At 42.9% G+C, this 24920-nt stretch overlaps 2 protein-coding genes across 5 annotated transcripts in view; one reads left to right on the top strand and one right to left on the bottom strand.

Annotated features, from left to right (window-relative positions):
* Nucleotides 1-5789, top strand: part of Vcl (vinculin) — an 89823-nt gene extending 84034 nt beyond the window's left edge. The window contains exons 19-21 of one of the 2 annotated variants that reach the window (NM_001107248.1): nt 1197-1400; nt 1821-1925; nt 3662-5789. In NM_001107248.1, coding sequence (NP_001100718.1) covers nt 1197-1400; nt 1821-1925; nt 3662-3808 — 456 coding nt within the window. In that variant the 3' untranslated portion in view covers nt 3809-5789. The remainder of the gene's footprint in view (nt 1-1196; nt 1401-1820; nt 1926-3661) is intronic. The other variant, XM_006251639.5, reaches the window with a different exon arrangement.
* Nucleotides 5790-6718: 929 nt separating this feature from the next.
* Ap3m1 (adaptor related protein complex 3 subunit mu 1) overlaps nt 6719-24920 on the bottom strand; it is a 28549-nt gene continuing 10347 nt past the window's right edge. Inside the window, exons 1-9 of one of the 3 annotated variants that reach the window (NM_133593.2) lie at nt 24614-24640; nt 17784-18059; nt 16936-17107; nt 13103-13240; nt 12194-12279; nt 11306-11439; nt 10190-10397; nt 9090-9234; nt 6719-8692 (exon numbers count right to left, since the gene is read on the bottom strand). In NM_133593.2, coding sequence (NP_598277.2) covers nt 8592-8692; nt 9090-9234; nt 10190-10397; nt 11306-11439; nt 12194-12279; nt 13103-13240; nt 16936-17107; nt 17784-18056 — 1257 coding nt within the window. In that variant the 5' untranslated portion in view covers nt 18057-18059; nt 24614-24640 and the 3' untranslated portion in view covers nt 6719-8591. Of the gene's footprint in view, nt 8693-9089; nt 9235-10189; nt 10398-11305; nt 11440-12193; nt 12280-13102; nt 13241-16935; nt 17108-17783; nt 18060-24368 lie in introns of all 3 variants that reach the window. The other 2 variants (XM_006251629.4, XM_006251630.5) reach the window with 2 other exon arrangements.

Here is a 24920-nt window from a genome sequence, read left to right as displayed (position 1 = left end):
CTTAAAGATGGCATGTTGCAAGAAAAAGCCTGAAGATGGTGGGTAATAACTAACTCTGGCACTGTGTGTCTTCTAACAATGTCATGTAATCCTAAATTACCTCAGGTCTACACTGGAAGTTGATCCAGAGGGCTTCATCTAACACATGCCTCTCCTGTGACTTCCTCCCAAACCCATGTTCTCTGCCTCAGTTTATTTCCCGAGACATTATGTGCCTTAAAAACACTGATGCGCAGTTCATGGTGCTCTCGGAGCTTTTGCAAGAGAACCCCGAGTGGCTTGGTTTGTGTGTGCCTCACTGCATTGTATAGCAATTGAATTCAGAGCATGAGGGGAAAATGAGTGGGGCCTGGCCATTTGGGTAGTTTTAACACTGTAGTTGCTGTAACTTTAGTTAAGAATATAAATTGCTTAAATATTTCCTTATTTATAATCCATGAGAGTTTTAAGTGAACCAGATACCAAATTTCAGATAAACTGCCATTAATAAGCCTGACTCAGGTTTATTTATTTGATCTCCCTCAGCACCCTCCTAGGGGGAACGTTCCTTAACTGGAGGCTTCACGCAGGTGATGGGACAGAACAATTGATTTGTAACCTTTGAAATGTGGAGTGATTAAAATAGTGTGCCTTTCAGGCTGCGCAGGTCCAAAGGCAGTCGAGGGCACAGTAGTGTAGATGAGAGAACACCCAGCTCTCCTGTGTTTCTCACTTAGGCTGAGAATCACTTCCTGTTCTAGTGAAGCTGAGCGCTTGGCCGCTGTTTACAAGTGTGGAGGGCGCTTTCAGCATCTGGAAAGCCTCCTCTGTGCTCCCCCCCTCTGGCCACCTCCCCTGCTTTCTCCCCTGTTATAAAGTGAAAGTGCCTGTGTGAGTGGCTCCTTGGCTCTAGCCCTGTTATTGACACAATTAACCTGGAGATGCTCAAGTGCCTGTCCAGTGCTGTGCCTGGGGCACCAAGTTACCCTTTTAGACTAATATCTGGGTCCTTCCTTTTACTCAGATATTCTCACTGAATCCTGGGCAAGTGCCCTGTCTGTCTCTCCTGTCTCCAGTGCTTTCTAGTTCCCCAACAGTATTCTTCCCCTTCCTAGCCTCCCAGAGGGCTGCTAGAGCAGCAGCCTCCTCCTGGTCTTCTACCTTCCCTCACATGGCTGGTGTGTGGGCAGAGCTCATGCTGCTTTGCTTTTCTCCAGGGCAATGACATCATCGCAGCAGCCAAGCGCATGGCTCTGCTGATGGCGGAGATGTCTCGGCTGGTAAGAGGGGGCAGTGGTACCAAGCGGGCACTTATTCAGTGTGCCAAGGATATCGCCAAGGCCTCTGATGAGGTGACGAGGTTGGCCAAGGAGGTTGCCAAGCAGTGCACAGATAAGCGGATTAGAACCAATCTCTTACAGGTACTTGGGAAAGTAGGCTGTGTGTGGGGGGAGAGTGGGGTGGAGGGATGGGACCGGGGGGCGCAGGGAGGATGAGAGGAGAGAACGAGAGTGGGGAGGGAGGGAAGAGTCAGCACCTGAGTGGGAAGCATGAGTGATGGATGTGAGGGAAAAGCAGAGGGAAGTGGGTGAATAGGAAGGGGCACTCAAGAAGGGAAAGCAGCGGCAGCAAGGGCAGTGTGGATATAAAGTTTTATTTCCTAACCCAGTAGCATTGAACCAAATGGTCAGGACTGATGCTGGGGATAAAAACAAGTGTATTTATGCTGCCTTTTTATTAATACTTCCTGCATGCATCCACTGGAAATGTTGGGTATGTCTGCCTCCAAGGAGCTTGTGGGCTAGAGAACCAACAAACATCCAATGAAACTTTCTCTTTAGGTCTGTGAGCGAATCCCAACTATAAGCACCCAGCTCAAAATCCTGTCCACAGTGAAGGCCACCATGCTGGGCCGGACCAACATCAGTGACGAGGAGTCTGAGCAGGTAAGTGCCGCTGCGCTGGGTTCTCTACCTCAGGCTTCCTTGCTGCCTCCTTTCAGTTTTAGGACAAACTGACCTCTGAACTGAGAGTCAGCAGCCCTCTCTTCCTTCTCTCCCCTCTGGTGGGCCCTCCTCTGAGTTACACTCCTGATCTCATGGTAGAGAGTACACCTTGGCAGCATTGCCTACAGAGGCCATCATTATTTTAAAGGTTAAAATGAGAGAGACAATGAATCCCCGTTAGGTGGACTGACTGCTCTGCTCTACAGAGGCTATGGGTACCTGAGGAACCAGGGAGGAGATGCTTCCTGCTGCTCCACTGATGTTTACAGGGAGGAGAGGCTTCCTGCTGCCCCACTGATGTTTACACTACAGTTGCTTTAATCAGCAGTTCCCATCTCCACCCGGGGGCATCTTCAAAATCCCTAACGTCCATAGTTTGTAAGCAGAGTTGGGCACTGGGTTGCTTTCTTTGGCAGGGTGTCTTTTGCCAATAGGAGAAGGTGGGAAAGGAAGGGCAAGACTAAGATCCATGCTAAATCATATCAACTTAATTATTTAACAAAATGCGTGTTGGGACTATGTGTTCCATTAAATTAAAAAAAAAAAAAGAAGTAGAAACAGTGTGGTAGATTGGAGCAAACTCAGGACACAAGTGAAGAGTCTTGAGCTGGAACCTGACTGTTGTGTGAGTTAGGCTGGCAAGGGTCGAAGTCAGCCTTTCCTGAGACCCTTCCTTCCTAAGAAGGAAGAGGACCGATGTTTGGAGCTTAGACTCTAGGTACTTCTCCCAGAGTCCTCTGAACTTTATGCATATGTTTCACTCATGTGACATGGACCCCCCGGCCCTCCAACCCCATGGCCTTCCTTAAATCCTCAAAAGATCTACAACTTACAGCCAGTTAGACCTGCTGCCCTAAGGAATGATTGAGTTGGGCTGGAGAGGTGGCTCAGAGGTTAAGAGCACTTGGCTGTTCTTCCATGGGTTGACCTGTAGGCATACATGCAGGCAGAACACTGTACATCTAACAAATAAACCCGATTGAGTGATTTAACTGAATGATTGGGTTGTCTGGGTGTGGGCAGCCAGCCAGCTATTCCCATCCTCTAGTCCTGTGTTAAGGGTTGACTGGGTTGATCATTTCCATTCATTGTTTATGAAATGCCCCCTGTACTAAATAGAGAGCAGTGAAAAAGCCAACAAAAATCTCTGCCCTGTGGAGCTTAAAGACAGACAGATAATTGGAACCACACTACCGTCTCCCCAGAACCCAACGCCAACTAAGAGAACAAAACCCACCCCAAGCAATCTAGGTATAATATACAGCACTCCATTGTTAGTGATGGATTTTATGAAGAAAAACAGTAACTTCAAGTAAAGTGCTAAGAGTTTAGTGGTGTGTTATTTAATGTATGGTTCCCTAAGATCTGAAGAATGCTGGAGGGGGAGCCTGGCTTACTTGGAAGAAAAGTGTTGTAGGTAGAGGACATAGCAGAGTCCTGAAAGAACAGCGCCTCTGAAAACCAGGAGTGAGTACATGCTGCCAGCCATACAGAGACACAGTGCAGTTACTGGTGTACAAGTCAAATCGTATAAACATTGCCCTGTTTGTGTAGTTAAGCCAGCGGAGATGGAGGGGGTCCGGTGCAGGGGTCAGCTGCAGCCCACTCCTGGCTTCATGGCAGCTTGCAGGCAGCTCTGCATTGGAGGCTATGGTAACAGGGCTCCTCTCCTGCAGGCCACAGAGATGCTGGTTCATAATGCCCAGAACCTCATGCAGTCTGTGAAAGAGACTGTGCGAGAGGCCGAAGCTGCTTCAATCAAGATTCGAACAGACGCCGGATTTACTCTGCGCTGGGTCAGAAAGACTCCCTGGTACCAGTAGGCACCTGGTCAGACCTGGCTGGTACACAGACCTCTGCTAATGAGGAGGTGACCATCTTGAGCTTCAGAAGCCATTCAGAGTTGCCAGGGGTGGAAAATCAATCCCTGGTTTCACACACCAGAAAGGAATGGGGCCTCTTCACATAGAAAAAACATTTATACTCTTGTCATGGACACTTTGAAGTGTCTCTCTACAAACCCTGTACTTTCAGTTACTCTGTGCACTCTCCCAAGGATTTTACATAAGCTCAGAATAAGCGTGAACACTAGCAGGAAGCCCTGCTCTGCCCTGGGACATTTCTCTCTGTGTTTATGGTTCACTGGCTGCCTTTCCCCCCTTTAGGCTCTCGAGACCTAGAACTGAGGCGAGTCAGTAAATAACTGTGCTTCCAAAGTGATTTTGGGTTTCCCCTTTGCTGCTGACCCTGCCCATCTTCCCTGGGCTGTGCATCACTGCTGCAGGAAAAGGTGGTCTCTGGGGAGTTCCAGCTTGCACAGCCTGGATCCATTTCCCACTTTCTCCCCATGTATTCCTAGTTCCGCACAATGGAAAACCAACTTTCACTGTTAGGAGGAAATCACTCTTCTGTCTTTACCATGCCCCTCACTAGTATGTGTTATGGAAACTTCCCTTCTCACATCCTGCCTTGCTTGGTTGCCAAGGTAACCATCATGTAAACACACTGGTGCTCTCTGCCACTGAGGGGGCAGAGTAGCTGGGTGTGATCCTGCCCATCCTCCCAGTGGGGCCACTCCCAGGTTTTCTATGCTTGTCACTGCCAGTAGAGGTCTGTGCTGAGGCCTTAGCATTCATCCTTAGCTTTTACTTTCTTTTTTAATTTCTGAGCTGAAATGCTGCATTTACTTTTAACCAAATCATCCTAGGCTTGGGCAGTCTTCCTCTATGTGCTTCTTAAACAAGACTTTAAAGATCATAGGTGTGTGTGTCTGCAATCTCTCCATCCCCCACTTTTTTTTTTTTTTTTTTTTTAATTTTGAGACTGGGTCTCTCTATGTTGTCCAGGCTAGTCTTGAACTTCTGGATTCAAGTCATCTACTTGTGTCAGCCTCTTAGCTCCTACCACCACACTTGACTTTGCTTGTAACTTTGAAAAGTCCATTCAAAATTAAGCTCTTAAGAGACTGAATGGAAAGGCAATTTTGTCTGAAGGATATTTCCTATGTAAGGGAGAATAGCATTTGCAGAATATAATTCTGGTGCTGCTAGGGAAAAATCAGTAGGAAGTTATAGTTCCCAGTTGCTTTTAACCAACTACAACCTTCTCTCAATATAAAGTATTCAAGAATAAAGAGTATGGTATCTACTTATCAGAAAGGCATGTTTCCTATTGGGCAAAGTTAGTGAAAAAGTGACTTTACTCATTTTTGCATTTACCTCGGCTGTATAAGCATTTCCTAGCGCATGGATGCTTCTTCCAGAAATCAAGAACCAGGTGAATACAGGACTAAGACCTTCCTGGATGTTCTTCCCACATCTAGTATGTTGACCCCAACACTGAACTTGCAAATCTTAAGTTGACCCTGAATACTCAGGCTTCCCCTATTTCCTTTCAGCTGATAACAGATTCTTTTGAAAGCTCTCAGCAGATCTGTATAGTTGCTTACCTGATATAAATGCATATCAATGCCTTTAAAGTATGAATCTATGCCAAAGATCATCTTTTGTTTTACTAAAGATTACTTAGAGGAATTAAGAAAAATGTTTGCTCTCCAAGTTCTTCCAGTTCTGGAGACATATGTCCGCCAGATGTGCTTTTCTCAAGTGTCAGTGCTCACAGTACAAGGAGGCAAAAGGAAACAGTCCCTGAACGACGTGTTAGAGATGCCACCACTAAAAACTACATTTATAAGCTAGGACTTACATGCAAATGTTTTCTGCCTCTTCTTTCGTTCTGTTTAAAACAATAAAGTACATTTATATGAATAATGCTCTAAATGAGGTTATTTTACTAACGACTTTATCCAATCCAGAAAGGAGTTAGACAGTAGTGTAGAACATAAGCGGGTCGGTGTGATAAAGGACAATCTTGGTAGCAATTCTGGCTAATGTATTCTAATACAGTAGAAGGAGAGGTCACAAGTTACCAGTGGGCAAAGCAGCCAAATGTAGGGCACCTCTGGCTAGAGTGGCCTCACTTTAGAAGATTTTAGCTATTAGAGAACACCCCATCCCTCCAGAAGCCGAAGCTGTGAAATGTGAGGGACATTTTTGTTTGTTCACGACCCTAGTACATAGCTATGGCCGTGAGGCAGAACTAGCTTTGAGGACACAGCCCTCTTGTTTGAGGAAATACTGACTAAAACAAAAAAGTTGCTTTTTGCCTAATTTTCTAGACCTGAAGAAGGAAAATGAAAAGGTTAAGTACTACCGCAGGGTGAACTTACATTACACTGACTTGGAGTGGACGGCAGCTCCATGGCTGCTGAGTGGACTCACAGGTCCCTGAGTCCTCCTCCACTGCTGTTCACCGTGCTTACTGGTGTGTACCTCAGACACTGCAGTTTTGTTTTTTTGTTTGTGGTTTTAAAAAAAAAAAAAAAACCAGTTGCTTTTAAGGACAATAAGACAAGCTTATTTCCAGGATTCTTCTGTAGCACCATTAAGCTACCAGCTGAATTCCAGTGGGGGATTGGGTGGCTACCTCACACAGAAAATAAGTATTTGTTTTATTTATTCTTGGACTATGATTTCTTAATAACAACAGGAAAAGAGAATATGCTGGATTAACCTTCATGTTTGAAAAACCTTTTAAGACTGGGTATTCTGGGTCTATACTGAAGTGGTAAGGAAGGTAGCTTTGAGCATTTTTATCATGTGACCGGAAAGGGAATACTTTAGAAGATGAATGGCTATGATTGCTCTATTCAGGAAGAAGACTCTTGAATGTCCTTCAGGCAACTGTAACACTTTATGATACAGAAGAAACTCATCCAGTGTAGCCGGTTAATACAGCCTGAATATGAGACTATTCCACTAACAATCAAACCTAAAAATCAGTGGGTTGCTCTCATATATTTATTGACATTATGGTCAGAACTAGAGAAAGGGCTTATTGAGTTCTGTCAAATTAATAAATACAACAACTTAACAGTAAAGGAATGCAGTCTGATTAGCTACTTTAGCAGAAATTCCTGGACACAAGACACTTGGTATATACTCTACTCTGACAGACAAGAGGACTGCACAGCAAGGAAGCTGTGCGTTCTAGGTATGGTTGTGAGGTAAAGAACTGTGAAGAACTAGAACTGGTGTGATTGCTTTGGAGGTGGAACAAGATCGTAAAACTAGAAGTGGATAACCAATCTTAGTCAAAGGGAATAGATATTTTGTATTTTGACTTAAAATTGTCAATCAGTTGGTTACTCAAGAAGTGTCTCCTTGAAGTTTTGCAACAGTTGGCCTTGTTAGATGGGGCCACAGCAGCAGAGCTACCGCATCGTTGGCACTCCAACATGGAGCGGGCCTAGGACGTGACCTAGCAAGGGAAGGAAGGACAAAGGACAAGGGGCTAGGAAGGGCGACCATTTTTGTCTTCCTCCATTTTCTTTTGTGTGATGAGGCAAAATCACTGCACAAGGATTTCCAAACGAAGACGCAGAAGGACCGGCTTCCAAGTGTAAAGATCAATTAGTATAAATTGTTACTGTTTCCATGTACACAGTTCAGCAGACACACTAAGTGCTTCCTCCACATTTGACAGTTTGGAGAAGGTGTTATCCCCTTGGCCTTGCAATGTATGGTGTACGAAAAGGCGCTCTGCAGGCACACAGGCAAACTCAACTACTTAAGAACAACAGCATAAAAGATGGAGAAGAGTAACAGTGAAATGCATGTTTCCTTCCCTTTGTTAAACTGGGGTTTCAAGCTAACTAGGTTAGTGGCACCAAATAAAGCTTTAATAAAACACGAGAATGGCAAAGGTTTTGCTTGATTTTCTCTTTTACTACTTGAATTTGTTTAAAAGCACAGACACTTGTGCCTAACAGCAGAAGTAGTGTTCCCTTTCATTATCTTAATAAAGTATTTGCCCTTTTGATGCAAATGATTTGACTGTGCTATCTAACAGCTGAACTGGTGGCACAAGATTGATGGAATATTTACTGCAGCAAGGTCCTTGTAAATCAAAATCTGAGCTTTACATAAAAATCTTATTTATAAAAAATATAATACCAAGTACAGTGAGAATGGAGCATGGAGCTGCAGGGCTCCCTGCCTGGGCCATGTGGAAGTGGCTTTTGCTACAGTGCTTGCTTAATGGCACAAGTGAAAAGCTGAGTAAGGCAAACACTTGAAGAGGCAGTTTTCTGTAAACTTCTTGGGGTGGGGCAATCTCCTCTCTTGGGACAGACACTGATTGAGATGGCTAAGATCAGAAGGTGTGACCCTTGGCTACAGCTGACACCTCATAGACTGAGACAGTTCCTGCTGGAAGATGAGACCAGTTCACTTGCTTTAGGAGAGAGGTTATCACTGTAGCCTTCTGCCTTGACTGTTACCATGGGCAGCATTCAGCTGGTGGCCCCCATGGAAAAAAATCACCTAAACCTTTTCCTAAGTGAAAAGATACAAAATAAGCTAAGTCTTTAGAAAACTTTCCTTAGCTTAAAGCTCCTGAGGAGCCTACATCATTACTAAGCAACTTTGTTAGCAGGGTAGCTTGACCCAGATGCTCTATATTATTCCCACCCACTTGGTACCTAATAGTAAGAAACCGCAATGACACTTGCAAAACAAACTGATCTTGAGCAAGTCTGGCCTCTTCTCATGTCCTCACTTGGAACTTTCCGGCCTTTGTGATATACTTGACTCCTTTAAATGGCTTATACTTCTCACCATACATGTCCAAGCGGTTCACTTTTAAGCCTGTGTCAAAAAGAATGAAACAAATAATTACTACCCGAGTAATAATGCAGTACTTGTTTGGCAATGAACGCTGTGCCCTCCATGTGCCCTGCACAGTGCTCCATTCATCATTTTGGAAACAATATCCCTTTTCTAGTACCCACATGCTGTCCTCTAGGGAGCATGGCCTTAGTTAAGATGCCCCTGTGGACAGAAACACGCTCACGAAACGAGCTAATTCCACTTTCGTGAACACAAATGACAGTTTCTCCAACTCTTGAATGAAGGCGAGGTGAGGTATGTGTGATGGAAGAGCGTCAGATAAGCTGTGCTCCCAAATGGCTGCTGCTGCTCCTGTGTTAGCTTTTCTACACTCCTATCCCCAATTCCCCACAATGCACAGCAAGTGTGTTGTTACCTGAAATAGCAAGCTGCTGGATCTTGAACTGTATGTTGAGGTTTGGGTTCTCTTCTGGCTTGGGTGCTCCTGACTGTAAATTTACCAGTCCTTTAAGACTTGGGAGCTTTTGTGGAGTAATTTTCCCCACATCCCATGCTAGTACCTTAAAAAGACATGAGAAAAAAATCTGAACTGTGTTACAGACATGCTCAGAGGTCAGCAGATGGTATAAACTACACAAAATGAAGCAGTGTCTTGGAAAACAGGAGAAGCCTGGAACAGACAATTGGCTTCTGTTCTAATCACTAAACGTTCAGTTACAGCAAAATGGCCTGTGTGGGCCTGAGCAATCGATGTAAGCATGGCTGCAGTTCTGGTGAAGGGCTGACTGAGGACGTGGACTCGCCTGCTCACACTTACAGGGTCCCCAGAGAGGCTCTTTGAATTCTTAAGATGTTACATCTTAAAGGCCTGAAGAAAGTGTCAGATTCCCTGGAGCTGGAGTTAAAGGCAACTGTGTACCTCAAACATGGTTTTTGGGAACCAAACGACTGTTCTACAATAGCAGTGTATGTTCTTAGACCCTGAGCCATCTCTCCAGCCCCAAGGTTAGAGGATCTTTTAATGTCCTATGCCTTTAACTTCCGCACTCTGAAAGGAGAGGCAAGAGTGTCTGTGAGTTCCAGGACAGCCAGAACTACATCAAGAAACTGTCTCAAAAATGCTCTATGAGTTTATTTAAAAAAAAAAAAAATCACACCTTCTCAGTTAAGAGTGGTAGAACATGCTTTTTACTAAGCATAGAGCAAAGGCAAGTAGCTTTGAGCCAGCCTGGGCTACAAGTAAGACCTTCTTCTCCCCCATTTCAAACAAAACAACAAAAACAAAACAGCACACCGCATTTATCAAGTACTCTATTCTGCTGAAAACTTACGTTTCCTACATAAGCAGGAAGCAAGGGAGCTGAGGGAAAACCATCTTGTCTAGATCTCTGAAAACCCTTAGCTAAAGATGTGTAAGCAAGGTAAGGATCCTGCTTCCTAACTACTATGACCTCCACCCACAACCACAAAACAGACAGCAGAACACGTCTCACTCTTGATTCCAAATGCCTGTACCTTGGTGACTGGATCGAATGTATAGCTGCCTTGTGTTGGTGTCAGGTTCATATTCAGCACAACTTTTGGCATGTGAACAGTCACTGTGATTCCTTCAATCGTTTTTCCCATATTCTGTTTTGGTCCAATTGTTATATCAAATCTACCACAAGAGCTGTTTTCCTTAAAGCTGATATTATGTTTCACATACACTGGGATTGCCACTAGACTAAAAAGGACAGAGAGAGAGAGATACAAAAGAACATTAGGTATACAACGAGAGGAATGGGACCACTCTAGATGTAGTATGTGTCCCATGATCTCTGTAACTGTGCCACAGGGCCATAGATCCTAGCAGATTAAGCTATGCACTAGGGTTGTTGAGCACATTAAAGTTCTGGTACCAATGTGCTAGAACTGTATGGTATGGTACAAATACATAAACCAAAACAGAAATCTCCTTTAAATACCATATAAACAACTGAGATAAAGGGTTATAGTTTAAAAAAAATTAAAGAAAGAGCCCATTAAAAAAATTTAAAGCACTAAGAAATATTTTCTCAGAAAAAAGCTTCAGTTTTGTTTTATTACCCCAATGTTTTCTGAAATTTTAAGGGACAAGTTATCTACAGCTGACAATGTTAAACTTTAAAATTCAATGCAAGCTGAATGTGGTGGCAGAAGCTGAGGCAGGAGGATCCAGAGTTTGAGGCTAGCCTGGATAACAAGTTAAGACACCGTTTTAAAAACAAGAACCACCTCGAAACCCAAACTCAGTGTAGAGAACGGTGACTTGAAGCAGGTCGTTTGGATGTCTTAGGGTTTCCTGTCTTGTTAGTTTACAGACCATAGTGACTATGGTACTGAGTTCCTGGTTTGCCCAGGTCATGCATAGTCCAAAGGCTTGTTCTTAGTCATAGATTTTAACTTATTCTCTCTCACTACTTTTCTACACTTCCAGGTTCAGAAACACTAACTGTTTTGGGTACATATCATTACCAGTTCTCACTAGGTCTCTACGTGAGCCAGGGCTAAAGGAGCATTGATAAACTCACGAAACTGTAAAGGTGAAATGAGAACCGGGAATCCTATTCAAATTGTCTGTGTCTGCAAATGCTAGCTGATGCATTAACTTACTTTTGTGAGCTGACGCGGTATGATATGAGTCGGAAATTTCCATCGGGAGGAATGAATGACAAAACTCTCTCAGATTCCCAGCGTTTGAACCGGATGCATGGGTGGAAGCTGACATCATCTAGAAGCCTTGGGTTCTGTAAGGAAGAGAAAAAGCCATATGCAGAGACTATAAGGAGTATGACAGCAGGATTTACATCTAAATCACCTTACAGTGCTGTAACCTGTTAGAGTTTGCAAACATTTTACATACATCACTTTCCCTGAGGGTAATAAACTATGGAACCATCGATGAAAACGGAGCTTCAAGAGAGTCAAGAGACACTGGGAACAGAGACGGAAGCAGAACACACTTCCCTCCGCTGTCTGCAGCAGTGTGTCATCTAAAGCAATGCAAGTATCAATGGCCTTCTGCACAAGCAAAGCCAATCCTCAGGAAAAACGACAGTGGAGACACAAAAGCCAGACAGCGAATCCACAGCCAGTTCTAGCATATTCTAGGTGAAGACATCTCTCTGACCTTTCCATCAAGGCCATGTTCACCTGTCAACTACTGTCTGGAAAGCTATGCTAGGAATATTCCTGAGATAATCCTTTGTAACCTAACATATACACTCCAGGGCTGGACTTAGAAGGTAGAGGGTGTTTCCAAGCCCAAGGATCTGAGTTTGCTCTCTAGGATCCTCATGGTAGAAGGAGACCATCAATTCCTAGAAGTTGTTCTCTCATCGCCACATGTCTGCCCTGGCAAATGCATGCCAAGTCAGACACACACATAAATACGACATAAGTAAAATTTTAGATAACAATTTTATTTCAGCAATTATCACATCATTTAGCATTTCAAATGTATTATGCATACAAGGGACTATAGAACAGATCATAACTTACCATGAAAGAGAGAGAGAGATCAGGCATTCCAGACAGCTTAATGCAAGCATCAATGACACCTTGAATTTCTGCAAAGACTGTAGATCCTAAAGAAAGAAAAAGCTGATAACCTTAATGGAATCTGGGTCCTCTCTAGAGCTATCACTGTATCTAGAAATGGAAATACATTCTGGTTGTCAGACTCACAGGCTGTGCACCTCACTGACAGGTGAGAGGACAGAGGATGGATTCAGACCTATTACACCAGTTTCAACAGTTTCTTACTGGCTACACCTAACTAGCTAGAGTATAATTATTCTAAGAAAGATCAAACCTTTAGAGAGTCAACTGTGTAAGGTTATTTGGACAGAAGTTTAAAGTATTTTGACACAATTTAAAGATGAAGCAGGTTTCACATAATGGACTAAGTTATAGGCTTGGGCTAGAGTGGGGAGAAGACAAGACAATACCTGTCACCCATTCCCATATACCAACTAGTTGTATGGGGCTGAGCAGGTCACACAGTTCTGAGTCTCAGTGGTTTTGTGTATACATTGTGAGCATAGAATAAGAGGTTTCAAAAATGAAACTTTATGATTCTAATATTTACCACCAATGCTTTCTCTGGTTAAAACCAACCGGAAGAGGCCTTTAGCAGGAACGCTATACAGAGTGGAGAAGCATGGGTACCACAGATATGTAATACCTGTCAGATGAGTAACTGCAAGAGGGACTTAGAAACATCTGGCAATATCTCAACCAGTAGTTGTGATAATTACATGTAGCCTTTGGGCAGAACAAAAGAATTTATACATCATAGAAAATGAATGTTTCTCTGCTGAAAAACTCCTGCTAAGGGATTTATTTCAGTTTTCCATTCAACTTGTATTGACTGAAGTTTTCCCCAGAAGACCACATGTACATAGTTACCTGATTTATCTATAATCGCATCTATCTCTTCGACTACATCAAAGTAGGCTTCATTGTTGGTGTACTTTACACCTGCTCGACGCCACGGGATGTTGGACAGCTGCCCAGTGGGGAGCGTGTCCCCAACATTACTACTGCCTAGGATTAGAAAAGAAGAGCTACAGTGGGTGTGTGTAAGGTTATTAGAAAGATTATGAAAAGAAAAGAATGCTTTAGTTTCTACTTATGTTTGGATTTTCCTTCATAGCAGCTGTGATGGGCTCTCGAATGCTGGAGGCACATTCTACACCAGAGACCAGAGACAGGCCATGGGCCCCTGTGTCTACCAGTTAGACCAAGATAAAGGCATTCACTTTTCTTCTGCTTCCTGTTTATTAGCAGTAACCTGACCTGATTCCAGTGGTTCAACAAGAGTTCTGTCCTGCTGCCAGCAATGAAAAGGGGGGGCTACTTCACACCCCTGCTGATGAGAAGTGTCCGCTGAGAAGACTTGAGAACCTGGCTCCTCTACATAAGGCACTGCCACTGTCTGTGGAGTTCCCAGGCACAGCACATACTTTTGTTGACTCCCACTTTAAATCAGCATTGAGATTGCAGCTCTACAGCACAGCATCTGCCTAGCACGTGCAAGGCTCTGTATTCAATCCCAGCACCGCAGAAACAAAACAGAGCGAAGAAAACAAACAAAACAAACAAAAAGCCCAACTCCTTTCTTAAAGTCAGTCTATCTAATGTTCAGCATCTGACTAGCTTCCTGGAAAACTGTATGTATGGTTATCTCAACAGAGACCCTTCCACTGAGATTTACTAAACATTTTGTTTAGTTTACATTTTAATTCAGAAGTAACACATTTGCATAGCAGTAAAAAGCAGTAAATTTATAAAACAACAACAAAAATCTGTTTCCTATTACTAACACCAGCTACTGTTAACATTTAGGCATGTTTCTTTAAATAGTCCCCCCATAAGTAGCATTTACCAATGTGTTTCTATTTTGGTAATTATGATTTTCTTACAGCTGTAAAGCCAGGTGTAGGGCTGGAATTTGTAATCCTAGCATTTGAGAGACAAAGTAAGAGAACAACAGGAAGTCTGAGGCCAGCCTGGTCAGAGTGAGTTCCAGGCCACGCACAGCTACACGGTAAAACCCGTTTTCATAAAGCAATAAATAAAAAATTAGGACAGGAAACAAGACAGGGAGCACAGTCCTGTAATTCTAACACTTAGGAGGCCAAGGCATCACTAGTTTAAAGCCAGCCTGAGCCGCTTAGGAGAGCTGTCTCTAAAGACAAAACAAAATACACACAAAAGCACCTCACAAACATAAAATATGGTTTCAGGGCTGGAGATGTAACAGGCAGAGTGTTTGCCTAGAATGCATAAAACCTTTTGTTTTAAGTCCAGCATTGAATGGTGGAGTGTGTACTTTAACCCCAGCACTTGTGAGGAAGTGGAGGCAGGAGGATTGCAAATTCAGTCATTCTTGACTACACAGCAACACAATACATTCCACTCTAGATTAGTTTTTAAAGACAAGATATGTGTATAGTCCAGGATGGCTTAGAACTGGGGATCCTCCCACATCAGCCCCCCAAATGCTAGAGAAGTGTGTGCAGCTAACAAGATTAACATTAGTTTTAGTCTATTTATTGCTGGTGATCCTGTCTCCAGCCTGTTACTTTCCAAGTGTTTTAGAAAAACACTGCTTTAATCATATTATTTCCCTGTTCAGAAACCTTTAGTGCTCCCTGCTTGTTTTCTGATAAAAGTTAAATGTTTTTTTTAGGCCCAGCACAAGTGTTCTCCCATCTTGGCTTCCTGTCCTGCTGGGACGGGAAGAGGCGTAGGCCAATTGCACCTTCTCCGAATGTCCTTCAGCGCTCAGTTATGAACAGCTCTACTTCTGCTCGAGGGGCTGACACAGCTCAGCCTCCCACTTTATGTGTATTTTCCTCATAAGTGCTCTTACTTATCTTACTCCACATTCTACTGATTCTGCTGGGTCCTGTGCTAGGGCCACTTGGTAGTTCAAGAAAGATTACTTCAACTATTGAACCATTCTTTGGTATGTGTACATAGGTGTGGCACTAGGAAACAGACTCAGGGTTTTAGTTTAATAATCAAGACTCTGTATCCGTGAACTTACAACTGCTCTCCTTTAGTTGCCCTAGTAGTTGGGATAACAGGTGTGCACACCACATCCAGCCTGAACAATTCTCTTATATGTCATCATCCCATGCTATAGTTTTACACTACACATTAGTAATTTTTTCCTATCCATTTTTTTTCTTAAAAGTTAAAAAGTATGAAATGGGCTGGAGAGATGGCTCAGTGGATAAAAGTGCTTGCTATACAGACATGAGGACCTGCCAGATCCCCGGACACACATAAAAAGATGGATGTGGCTATGTGCCGCACATGGCTAGGGCTGGGAGCCAACCTAGCTCCAGGTTCAGAGGACCTCTTCTCCTCAACAAAGAACTCGGGTGAGAGCAACAGAACATGACACCTAATGTCCTCCATGCACATGCACACATTCATAATATATATTTTAAAACATATACGGCAAAAATGAGGATGGCTGGCTCCTTAGCTAAAAATAGTCAATGTGAACATTTTAGCATTTTTCTCTTTGTAAATATCTCTCTCTCTGTCTGTCTGCTTGCCTGTCTGTCTACCTACTTATCTCTCTGTCTGTCTGTCTACCTACCTACCTACCTACCTACCTACCTACCTACCTACCTACCTATGTATCTATCGAGTTTGTACTGTTTCCCCCACCAAACACACTTCGTACTGTGAGAGATCTGCAGTGCCTCACTACAGTGTCCATGAAATACCACAGTGCTCTTATTTAAACCGTTTTCCCAGAGTGTAATTCCCCAACGTTAAAAGGACAACCAGAGATTTGGCTGGAGAGGTATATAGCATTCAGTAAGAATCTTCCTTTATTAGACTTTTTTTTCTTTTGCATGGAATCCCATTATGTAGCTCTGGCTAGCCTGGAACTCACTCTGTAGACTAGGCTGGTCTCAAATTCTCCTGAATGCTAGGATTAAAGGCTTGTGCCACCATGCCCGCTTTTTGTAGATTTAATCGAAGGATGAACTGAATATACTGAATTTCTAGATATGGCCTAGAATTATACCCAATTGAAAGCTTATTTATAAAAAAGCATAAGGCCCAATATGCATGACATCTACTAATGATCTAATTTTCTACTGACTAGTTTTTCTTTCTCTGAAGTATTGTGCATTGAACCCAGCAACAGGAAAATGAGCTGTATAACCCTAAAAGTCCTTTGTCCTTCAAGACTGAGCCTCTTTCAATAAACAAAACAAAACAAATTTCTCATTCTATATACCAAATTGGCCCTGAACTTAGCAATTCCCAAGTGATATGATTACACATGTGAGCTGCACCTGACATATTATCTGTTTCTGTTACTGTTCTCCACCTTCCAAAAGAAAAGGGGGCCTGGCCAGATGGGCCAGTGGGTAAAGGCATTTGATGCTATGCCTTAGGACCTGATTCAATCTCCAGATTGCATGTGGTAGAGGGGGAGAACCAACTCTCACTGTCTTCTGACCTCTATGTGTACACTATGGCATGTGTGCATTCATGTGCACACACACTTACACACCGAGAGAGAGAGAGAGAGAGAGAGAGAGAGAGAGAGAGAGAGAGAGAAGAGATATACATTCATTTAAACATTATTGTTAACTTTAATTTTGGCCAAACTGGACTGCCCTAATAGTCTGTCATATGAGCAAAATGAGCTGTTCATACAGTTTCAATGGATCAGTTCCTAGCAGTGTTTTCATTTTTCATACCTGTAATAGAATTGACGACAGAACGTAGAATTGTTGGTGGTTTAATCAGTTCTTTCAGAATGTTAGATTCGGTAGCCAGTGGGAATCCATTGTCTAACATTTCTTCCAAGAGCTCATACACTATGACCACATTATCCTTAATTGCAGCCTCTGAACACTCACCAAAGTAGTCCTAACAAAACAGTCATGGTGTTGAACAAGAGAAGGCAGGGAGGAAGGCTTGCTGTTCTTAATCCCCTTTGTAAACTACTGGAGTAAACTAATAGTAGGTTAACTCATGGTTAATGAGGCTAGAAATATATAGGCTTGAAAAAAATTCTCTATGGAAGTCCTAACATTTCTCTTCAATATTTTCTTATTGTATTTATACTGAGCTGATTCCTACTATATCATGCCAGAAAGTACTGAGACATTAATCTGGAATGTGAGGCATAAACTTCATTTGCCCTATTAACCCACACCCACACACTTACAGAGCTTTAAGCCATTTGGTTTACTCGTCAAAACAATAGGAAATAGACAACAGAAATATAAAGGATCTCATGATCAATAAAAACTTTGTGATGATCCAGAGAATACTTGTTGGAGGGCACTCCTGTCTCCTCATGATATAATTTGCCGCACATAAAAAACAATGAGTAGAGTGGCGATGTGTGCTACCGTATACCCTCAGCACGTGTTTATGAGATATGTTTAGTTGCAAAGAGAAGTCAGACAGTACACAGAAACTTCAATAACCAGTGTGTGTGTGTTTGTGTGTGTGTGTGTGTGTGTGTGTGTGTGTCTGTCTGTCTGTCTCCTTGAACTATCTTGGGTGATTTAGTTTCAACAGTTTGACAGATACAAACCTGAAAAGTGTCAGCAACTCGATGCAGAAACTCAATTACAAAGAGAGGTGGCACTTCAGTCTGTATCACAGACACAAAGAAGAGCTTATCCCGGTAGATACTAATGAGGTAGTGGTGAGGTGTTGAAATGACAGGTGGTACATTTTCAACATCAGCAGCTTTCTCCTGAGCTTCAAAGAAATAGTCACACACAGATTGGCTTACAACGCTCTTCCAGTGTTTTTCTAGAAATATGTCGCCAGAACAGTTGATGAGAAATAGACTGTGGATCATTTTCTGTGAAGGAAAACAAAGGGGGCTGGAGGTTATACTTATTGTACTCTGAAAATGCACAGTTGCAGTAGATGGCAGTGAATGCAGAGACTCACCACTGGATGAAGCACAGAGAGTTACTTTGGAGCACTCAGCCTGAAATAGGAGGTCTATCAAACCCCTCCCCTCAAGACTCAGGGAACTGTGTATAGGAGAGAAGAGTCCAAGAACCAGAAGTGGTGGAGACTCCAAGGAAAGAAACAATATCTTCCAGGCGCAACAGAGATGATACACATAAGAACTCGTATAGACTCTGACACCACACAAAGACCTCCACAAATTCAAACTAGACAAAAACCCCAGGGTAGAGAAAGGGACGCAGACACAAAGTCCTACTCCTAACCAAGAAGTGTTTGCAACTGATACATGCTAGGAAAGGGAAAATTGTTTTTGTCCAATACAGTATCACTGGGTAGGGTAGGCACCATCCACAGGAGTAGTTGGCTAACACAAGGATGACTCTGTGTATGTGTGAATGTATGTATACACATTCTGTTTTGTTTTGTTTTGTTTTTTTTGTCCTACTGTGTTTTTTATTTGATTTTCTTTCTTCCTTTTCATTTTTAAGGGGAGAGAACATGAAGTTGGAAAGGTAGGGAGGAGGGAAGGACCTGGGTAGGGGAAGGAGAAAGAATATAATAAAAATATATTAAATGAAAAAATATCATTGTCACATTGCCTTGACATAAAAACCAAAGGCAATGTAAATAATAGCAGATTAATATTACTTAAGAACTCAGATGGAAAAGTTCTTAATTCTAGAAAACTAAATTCAGCAACTATTTTTTAAAAAATACAGTTAATTCCAAGAATGCAAGTTTATTTAACACAAGATAGTTAATCAGTATAATATACAATATATGCCAGTTAGTTCTGTTAACTTGACACAATCTAGGTAAATCTGGAAGAGAAAGTCTAATTGAGGAATTCTCTCCATTAGACTGTTCTGTGGGCATATCTGTTGGTCATTTTCTTGATAAATGATAAATATAGGAGGACCCAGCCCATGGTGGGTGGTATAAGCCCTAGGCATGTGGTCCTGGGTGGTGTGAGAAGCTGAGCAAGCCACTAAGCAGCATTCCTCTGTTCCTCCATGGTTCCTGCCTCTGCATTTTCTTTATTTCCTGACCTGACTTCCCTCAATGGATAACTATGATTAGGACGGTTAAGCCAAATACACCCTTTCTTCAAAAGTTGCTTTTGGCCATGGCATTTATCATACTGACATCTGGTCATGATATCACTATCGATAGATATTATAGTCAATGTGCTGTTCTGGCTTGATTTATGAGGAGAGTTGGAGGGTATGCTCCGCATAGAAACCAAAACATGCTCTTGTTTTTATGATGAGAAAGTTTAATTGATTAGGGTAGAAAAAAAAAAAAGAATTGACACAGGTTATCTCAAAACACTAGGCCCCTGGAATGCAGTGGCACTCCATTATCACAACCCTCTCTAAGACAGTTGCTTGTTTTGACTGGTTTCTTTATTTTAGAGCTAGATTTCCACTCACTTTCTTAAGCCGGTGAAAAAGTCTTTCCAGGAAAGTTTCCACCAAAGTTGTTTTTATTGGCAGTCGTTCACGTTTCAGAATGCTGTGTAGTCAAACCAGTCAGTGGATTTACTGTTGCTATCCTTTGTGCTGAGATGAGAGCATAACACTTCCAGCACTCAACAGCACTTGGCTTTAAAACCTAGTTTAACCTCCAATAATATTATCCATATTATGACCAACTGCCTAATGTATATAAGAAGCAACGCCCCATGAAGCAGAATAAATTATCCTATTTCTTTAGCCACTTATGCTTTTGATAGCTGCAGTTATGTTGTTCCTTACTTTATTGAATTCTCTTAGAAAACTACACAGGGACAACCACCACAAACTGTGTGGGGTGTGTGTGTGTAATTTCCGAATTGCAAATCACACCGATCCGAGTTTTGATTGTAGTGTAATTGCTTCATGGATCCTCTTTATGTGTGAATTCTTCCTGACAATTACAATAGTCAAAATATCCTTGGAAGTCAAGTATGTCTTTTTCTTTTTAGATAGTCTTACATTGCTAAATTCATGGCCTTAGGCTATCCCTTACCACAGCATCTTAAGTAACAGGGACTACAGTCATTCACCACACCCAAGTTTCCTTCAGCACAGAGCATAAAGGAGGCACAGGATGGGGTAGATTGAGTTAATGCAAGAGCATTCTCACAGCAGGCTCAGCAGAAGCATGTGTGACAGTCCTTTAGTCTTCGTCATCCTGACTAGCCGCTATACTAAACTAGACTAAACACCTCCTAGCAAGGTGTTTACAGGAGCCTTGCTTGTTCCTTGACCCAGAACTGATCTTATTCTGCATGTAAATAAAGTGGTATAAAAGCAGATAGGAAAATAAAACACATGCTTCAGCCTCAAAACTGGCTGGAGTCATGTTAAATGTTGTCTGATGGTCTTTTTTTCTTTCTAATCCTCACTGCTGCCCTGGAGAGCCTGCTGGCTTGGTCAGAACGGCTGATCTATACAGTGAGAGAATGGGAGATGGGGAGATGATCAGGTCAGTAAAGAGCCTGCCGTGTAAGTGTGAGGACCTGGATCCCCAGCACCTTAGCAAAACAGGAGGTGGTGGTTCCTTTCTGTAACTCTAATGGTGGAGTAGGGGTGGGACACTGGGGAGTGGTGACAGGCTTTCTGGCTAGCTATTCTAGCTAGTCGGTGAGCCTCAGGTTCAGTGAGACTGCCTCAGGAAACAAGATGAAGAACCACAGAGGAAGTCACCCAACTTAAAACTCTGATCCACACACAAATGGGGACCTCTGCAGTTTCATGCACCAACACGTGCGCGCGCACGCGCGCGCGCGCACACACACACTGTCACTCAACACACATACAAATATGAAACGATACCCCAAGAAGAATTTTGCTCCTCTGATTCTCAACCAAAATCAATCATTTTTTTCCCCATTCAATGAATTGTTCTATATATTTTATATATTAGATATTTGGGGATATGATGATGAATTAAACATTTCTATGCTTTTATCTAGTTGCAAATACAAATACAGTAAGAAGCAATTCCTATGACAGGAGAAAGAGAGAGAACTACTGGAATCATCAAGGTTTACAGATACAAAAAGAAAACATGAAAGAAATCAAAAACAAATTTTACAACTCTTAAGGTTGAAGAAATGCTGGAAGAAAGGTAACGAAATGACAACAGTCACTGGTCATGGGGCAAGGCCTGCCTTATTTATTGTTCTCTGTAATCACAGGTAACTTAATGTTTTATTATTTTGAGGGAAAATATGTAAATCCGATTTACATTTTTAGAGAGATTATACTAATTACACTATGGAAACTGGATAAGACTGCACCAAAGTATGTGACACCAGTTAAGAGGCGAGTGATGGATCAGAGCTGGAGAGATGGCTTGGCAGGTTAGGACAAAGCTTGACGCCCTCTTCTGGCCTTTTCAGGCACTGCCCTCTTTGGAGCCTGGACTGAAGGTTAACAAGAGAATGGAGTAAAATGGACAATGAGATTTAGACAGGCTTTGAGAAATAATGTATTTAAGTCTGTGTGTGCACAGAAATAAGATGAAAGCTGAAACAGTTTGACATACATACATAATTTGACTCAATTCCTAATACATATGACTCAAATTCAATCACTGTATTCAGGTCTAGTGGTATGTTGTTAATGGGAATTATAAAGAATTACATTCAAAGAGATTATGAACACAGCAAGAAACATTTATGAAAGAAAAGCCAGTATTTGCGGAGCAGATGCGTCAAGGAAGTGGAACTAGACAGACAGACAGACCCTAAGATGGAAGTGAAGCAGGGTTTTTAAGATGGGGAAGGACGTGGGAGATTTTTAGTATCTTTCTACAAGAATGCTACAAAGAAGTCAAGCTGTGAGGATTTAAAAAGATGAACACAAGTGTTCTGTTTTATTTTTTGTTTTTTTTTTCCAGATTGGAGATGGCTCACTGGTTAAGAGCATGTTAAACATGCTCCTACAGAAGACCCAGATTCTGCTGGGCTTGGTGTTGAAGCTTCAAGGGAAGAGGCAGGGGGATATCTGTGAGTTCCAGGCCAGCTTGGTTTACAAAGCAAATTCCAGGACAGCCAGAGTGGTCACACAGAGAAACCTTGTTTTGAAAAACCAAACAACAACAAAAACACCAAACAAAACACCCCCCCTCCCAGACAACTCCCCCCTTCCCCGAACCCAACCAACCCAGATTCAATCATAGCACCTACATCAGGCAGATCATAACTCTAGCTCCAGGGATCTACTGCCCTTTGTTTCCATAGGCACGGCAGTCATGTATACACACTCACATACAAACACATACAATAATACAAATAAACCCCAAATAATACAAAAAATAATAAAAATAAGTCTCAAAAAAGGTTTTACAATTTTCCTTTCTTTTATTTTTTTTTTCCAAGACAGAGTTTCTCTGTGTAACCTTGGCTGTCCTGGAAATCATTCTGACGACCAGGCTGGCCTCCAACTCACGAGTTTGCTTGCTTCTGCCACTCAAGTGCTGGGATTAAAGGTATATGCCATGATTTCTGGCTACCAGTGATCTTTTAAATTTCCAGTCTTTCCCCCCTCGGCCAGTCATATTGTTCCCTACAGATTGTTTGATAAGTCTTTTTTCCTATAATTTAAATGTGTATTATGTGTATTTGCTGTGGGTTTGTGAATGTTTAAAGTGCAGACCCGTGAAGGCCAGGAGTGGCTGGTGGATCTCCTGAAGCTGGAGATACAGGGGGTGGGATTAAAACCATGCACTGCTTCAGCAGAGGAACAGAGTTCAGTTCCCAGCACCCACCTCAGGCAGGTCAGAACCCAATACTTTCTGGATGTAGTTTTGTATGTACTTCTGTGAGTATATGCCATGTGCGTGCAGGGACCTGCAGAGGCCAGAAGAGTACACCACATTCCCTGGAGTTATAGGCTGTTAAGAGCCACCCAATGTGGGTAATGGGACCTGAACTTGGGTTCTCTGTAAGGACAGCAAGTGCTCTTAGCTACTAAGCCATCTCTACCCCATCATCTCCCACCCGAGGTCACACAAATTAGAAAAAAAAAAAGTAACATATGCCTATTTAAAGTACATCTATGACTTAGGCATTAAAGAAGGGTTTAACTTTTGTTGCTTCGCAAGTAGGTTTTTTTTTTTTTAAAGTTTTTATTTTATTTGTAAGGGTGCTCTATCTGCATGTCTATCTGTGCATTGTGTGCGCAGTGCCCAGAAAAGCCAGAAGAGGAAGTAGGATCCCCGTGGCATTGGAACTACAGACAGTTGTTAGTCACTGAGTGAGGGCTGGGACTTGAACCTGGGTCCTCCAAAAGTGCACCTAGTGCTCTTAACTGGCAAGCCATCTCTCCAGCTCCAAGACTTGTTTTTTTTTTTTTTTTGAAATCCATACCAAGAATATATGGTTGTCGTATTGGATGTCAAATGGACATCGGCGATCTTGGCTAAAGTAATTTTGGTGATAACTCAGTAGGATGTTGGCAACGACATTGCAGTATGGTTCTTAGCTAGAAGCAGCAAGTAGGAAAAGGAGGCTGAAATGGCTCATCAAAAAAAAAAAAAAAAAAAAAAGTGTCTGCTATCAAGCCTAAGGACCTGAGTTTGATCCCTAAGATCCTCATAGTGGAAGGAGAGAATTGTAGCCCAGGAGTTGTCCTCTAACTTCTACTACATGTGTTTTGTGGCATGCCACACAATACAACAAACAAGTAAATGCAAAAATAAAGTTTAAAAGACAGAAGGCACTGAGAAACAGAAGGTAATAGCAGTGGGAAGGTAAAGGTCCTGTCCTCTCTAAAAACAAAGGGGGCACATTTTCTTTTTTCAATACAAAGGAAGGAGATTTATATATTTGCTTGCAGAAAATTCCTTTCTTCTGTGTAATGTATTTCCAAGCCAAAATCTCAAATAAATGCTGAAAAAAAAAAAAAAAAGCTTTTCGAGTGACCCGACTTCTCAACCAGGAAGTTAAAGCTTCAGTACTAAACAAATCCATGACATCCACTCATCCACTCATCACGCTTCCATACTCCAAGCCGCCTTTTCCGTTTACAGCCCTGTCACCTGTCTCGTGAGAAGCTGCTACACCCTTCTCACAGTCTCCCCATCCCAGGCTAGCTCGTCCAGGCACCACCCTATAAAGAAAGCGTTCTCTTAGCGTCATCGGGGGATTTGCCCTCCACGGCCAAACCTGGGGGCTGACAAGTTCAAGTCGTCGGTACCCCACCTCACTGTAGATGTCATTTCTCGCGCCTGGAGTCCAGGGTCCGAGAACCCTACGTGGCAGGTGCACCGCTCCCTTCCGGCCCAGCTGACTAGGAAGCCCGGGTGTGAGGGGGAAGGCGCGGCCCTGGTGCACAGCAGCAGGGACACTCCTGGAGCCCCAGAGAGAGTCCCGAGCCGGAGCTATGCAGTCTGTTCCCCGGCTTTTGAGATGTCTCCAACCCGGAGACTCCCCGCCCTCACACTCACCCCGACACCTGGGCGAGTCAGTGATTCGGTGCCGGGTCCTCTCTGAACCGAAGCTGAAGCAGCAGAGAAAGCCGCGAGGACCCCGCGCTTGGAGTGCCCAACACACTGCCTGACTAGCAGCCTCCGAGGCGCCGAGGAGGTCAGCGGGACTAGAAAGAAACAACGAGCGGAAAGGCGTTCAGCGAGAGGCACGGTGTCTCCGGAGGTTGAGGCTCTGAATCTTCCACATTACTCAGGGTCTGGAGGAACAGGGAGATTGGCACTCCCTGAGCGCAGGCGCTCACCCGCAGCCTAACTGCGTTTTGGG

Source organism: Rattus norvegicus, chromosome 15 (genome assembly GCF_036323735.1).
Source record: "Rattus norvegicus strain BN/NHsdMcwi chromosome 15, GRCr8, whole genome shotgun sequence".
NCBI lineage: Eukaryota > Metazoa > Chordata > Mammalia > Rodentia > Muridae > Rattus > Rattus norvegicus.
This window is presented reverse-complemented; position numbering and strand designations above follow the sequence as displayed.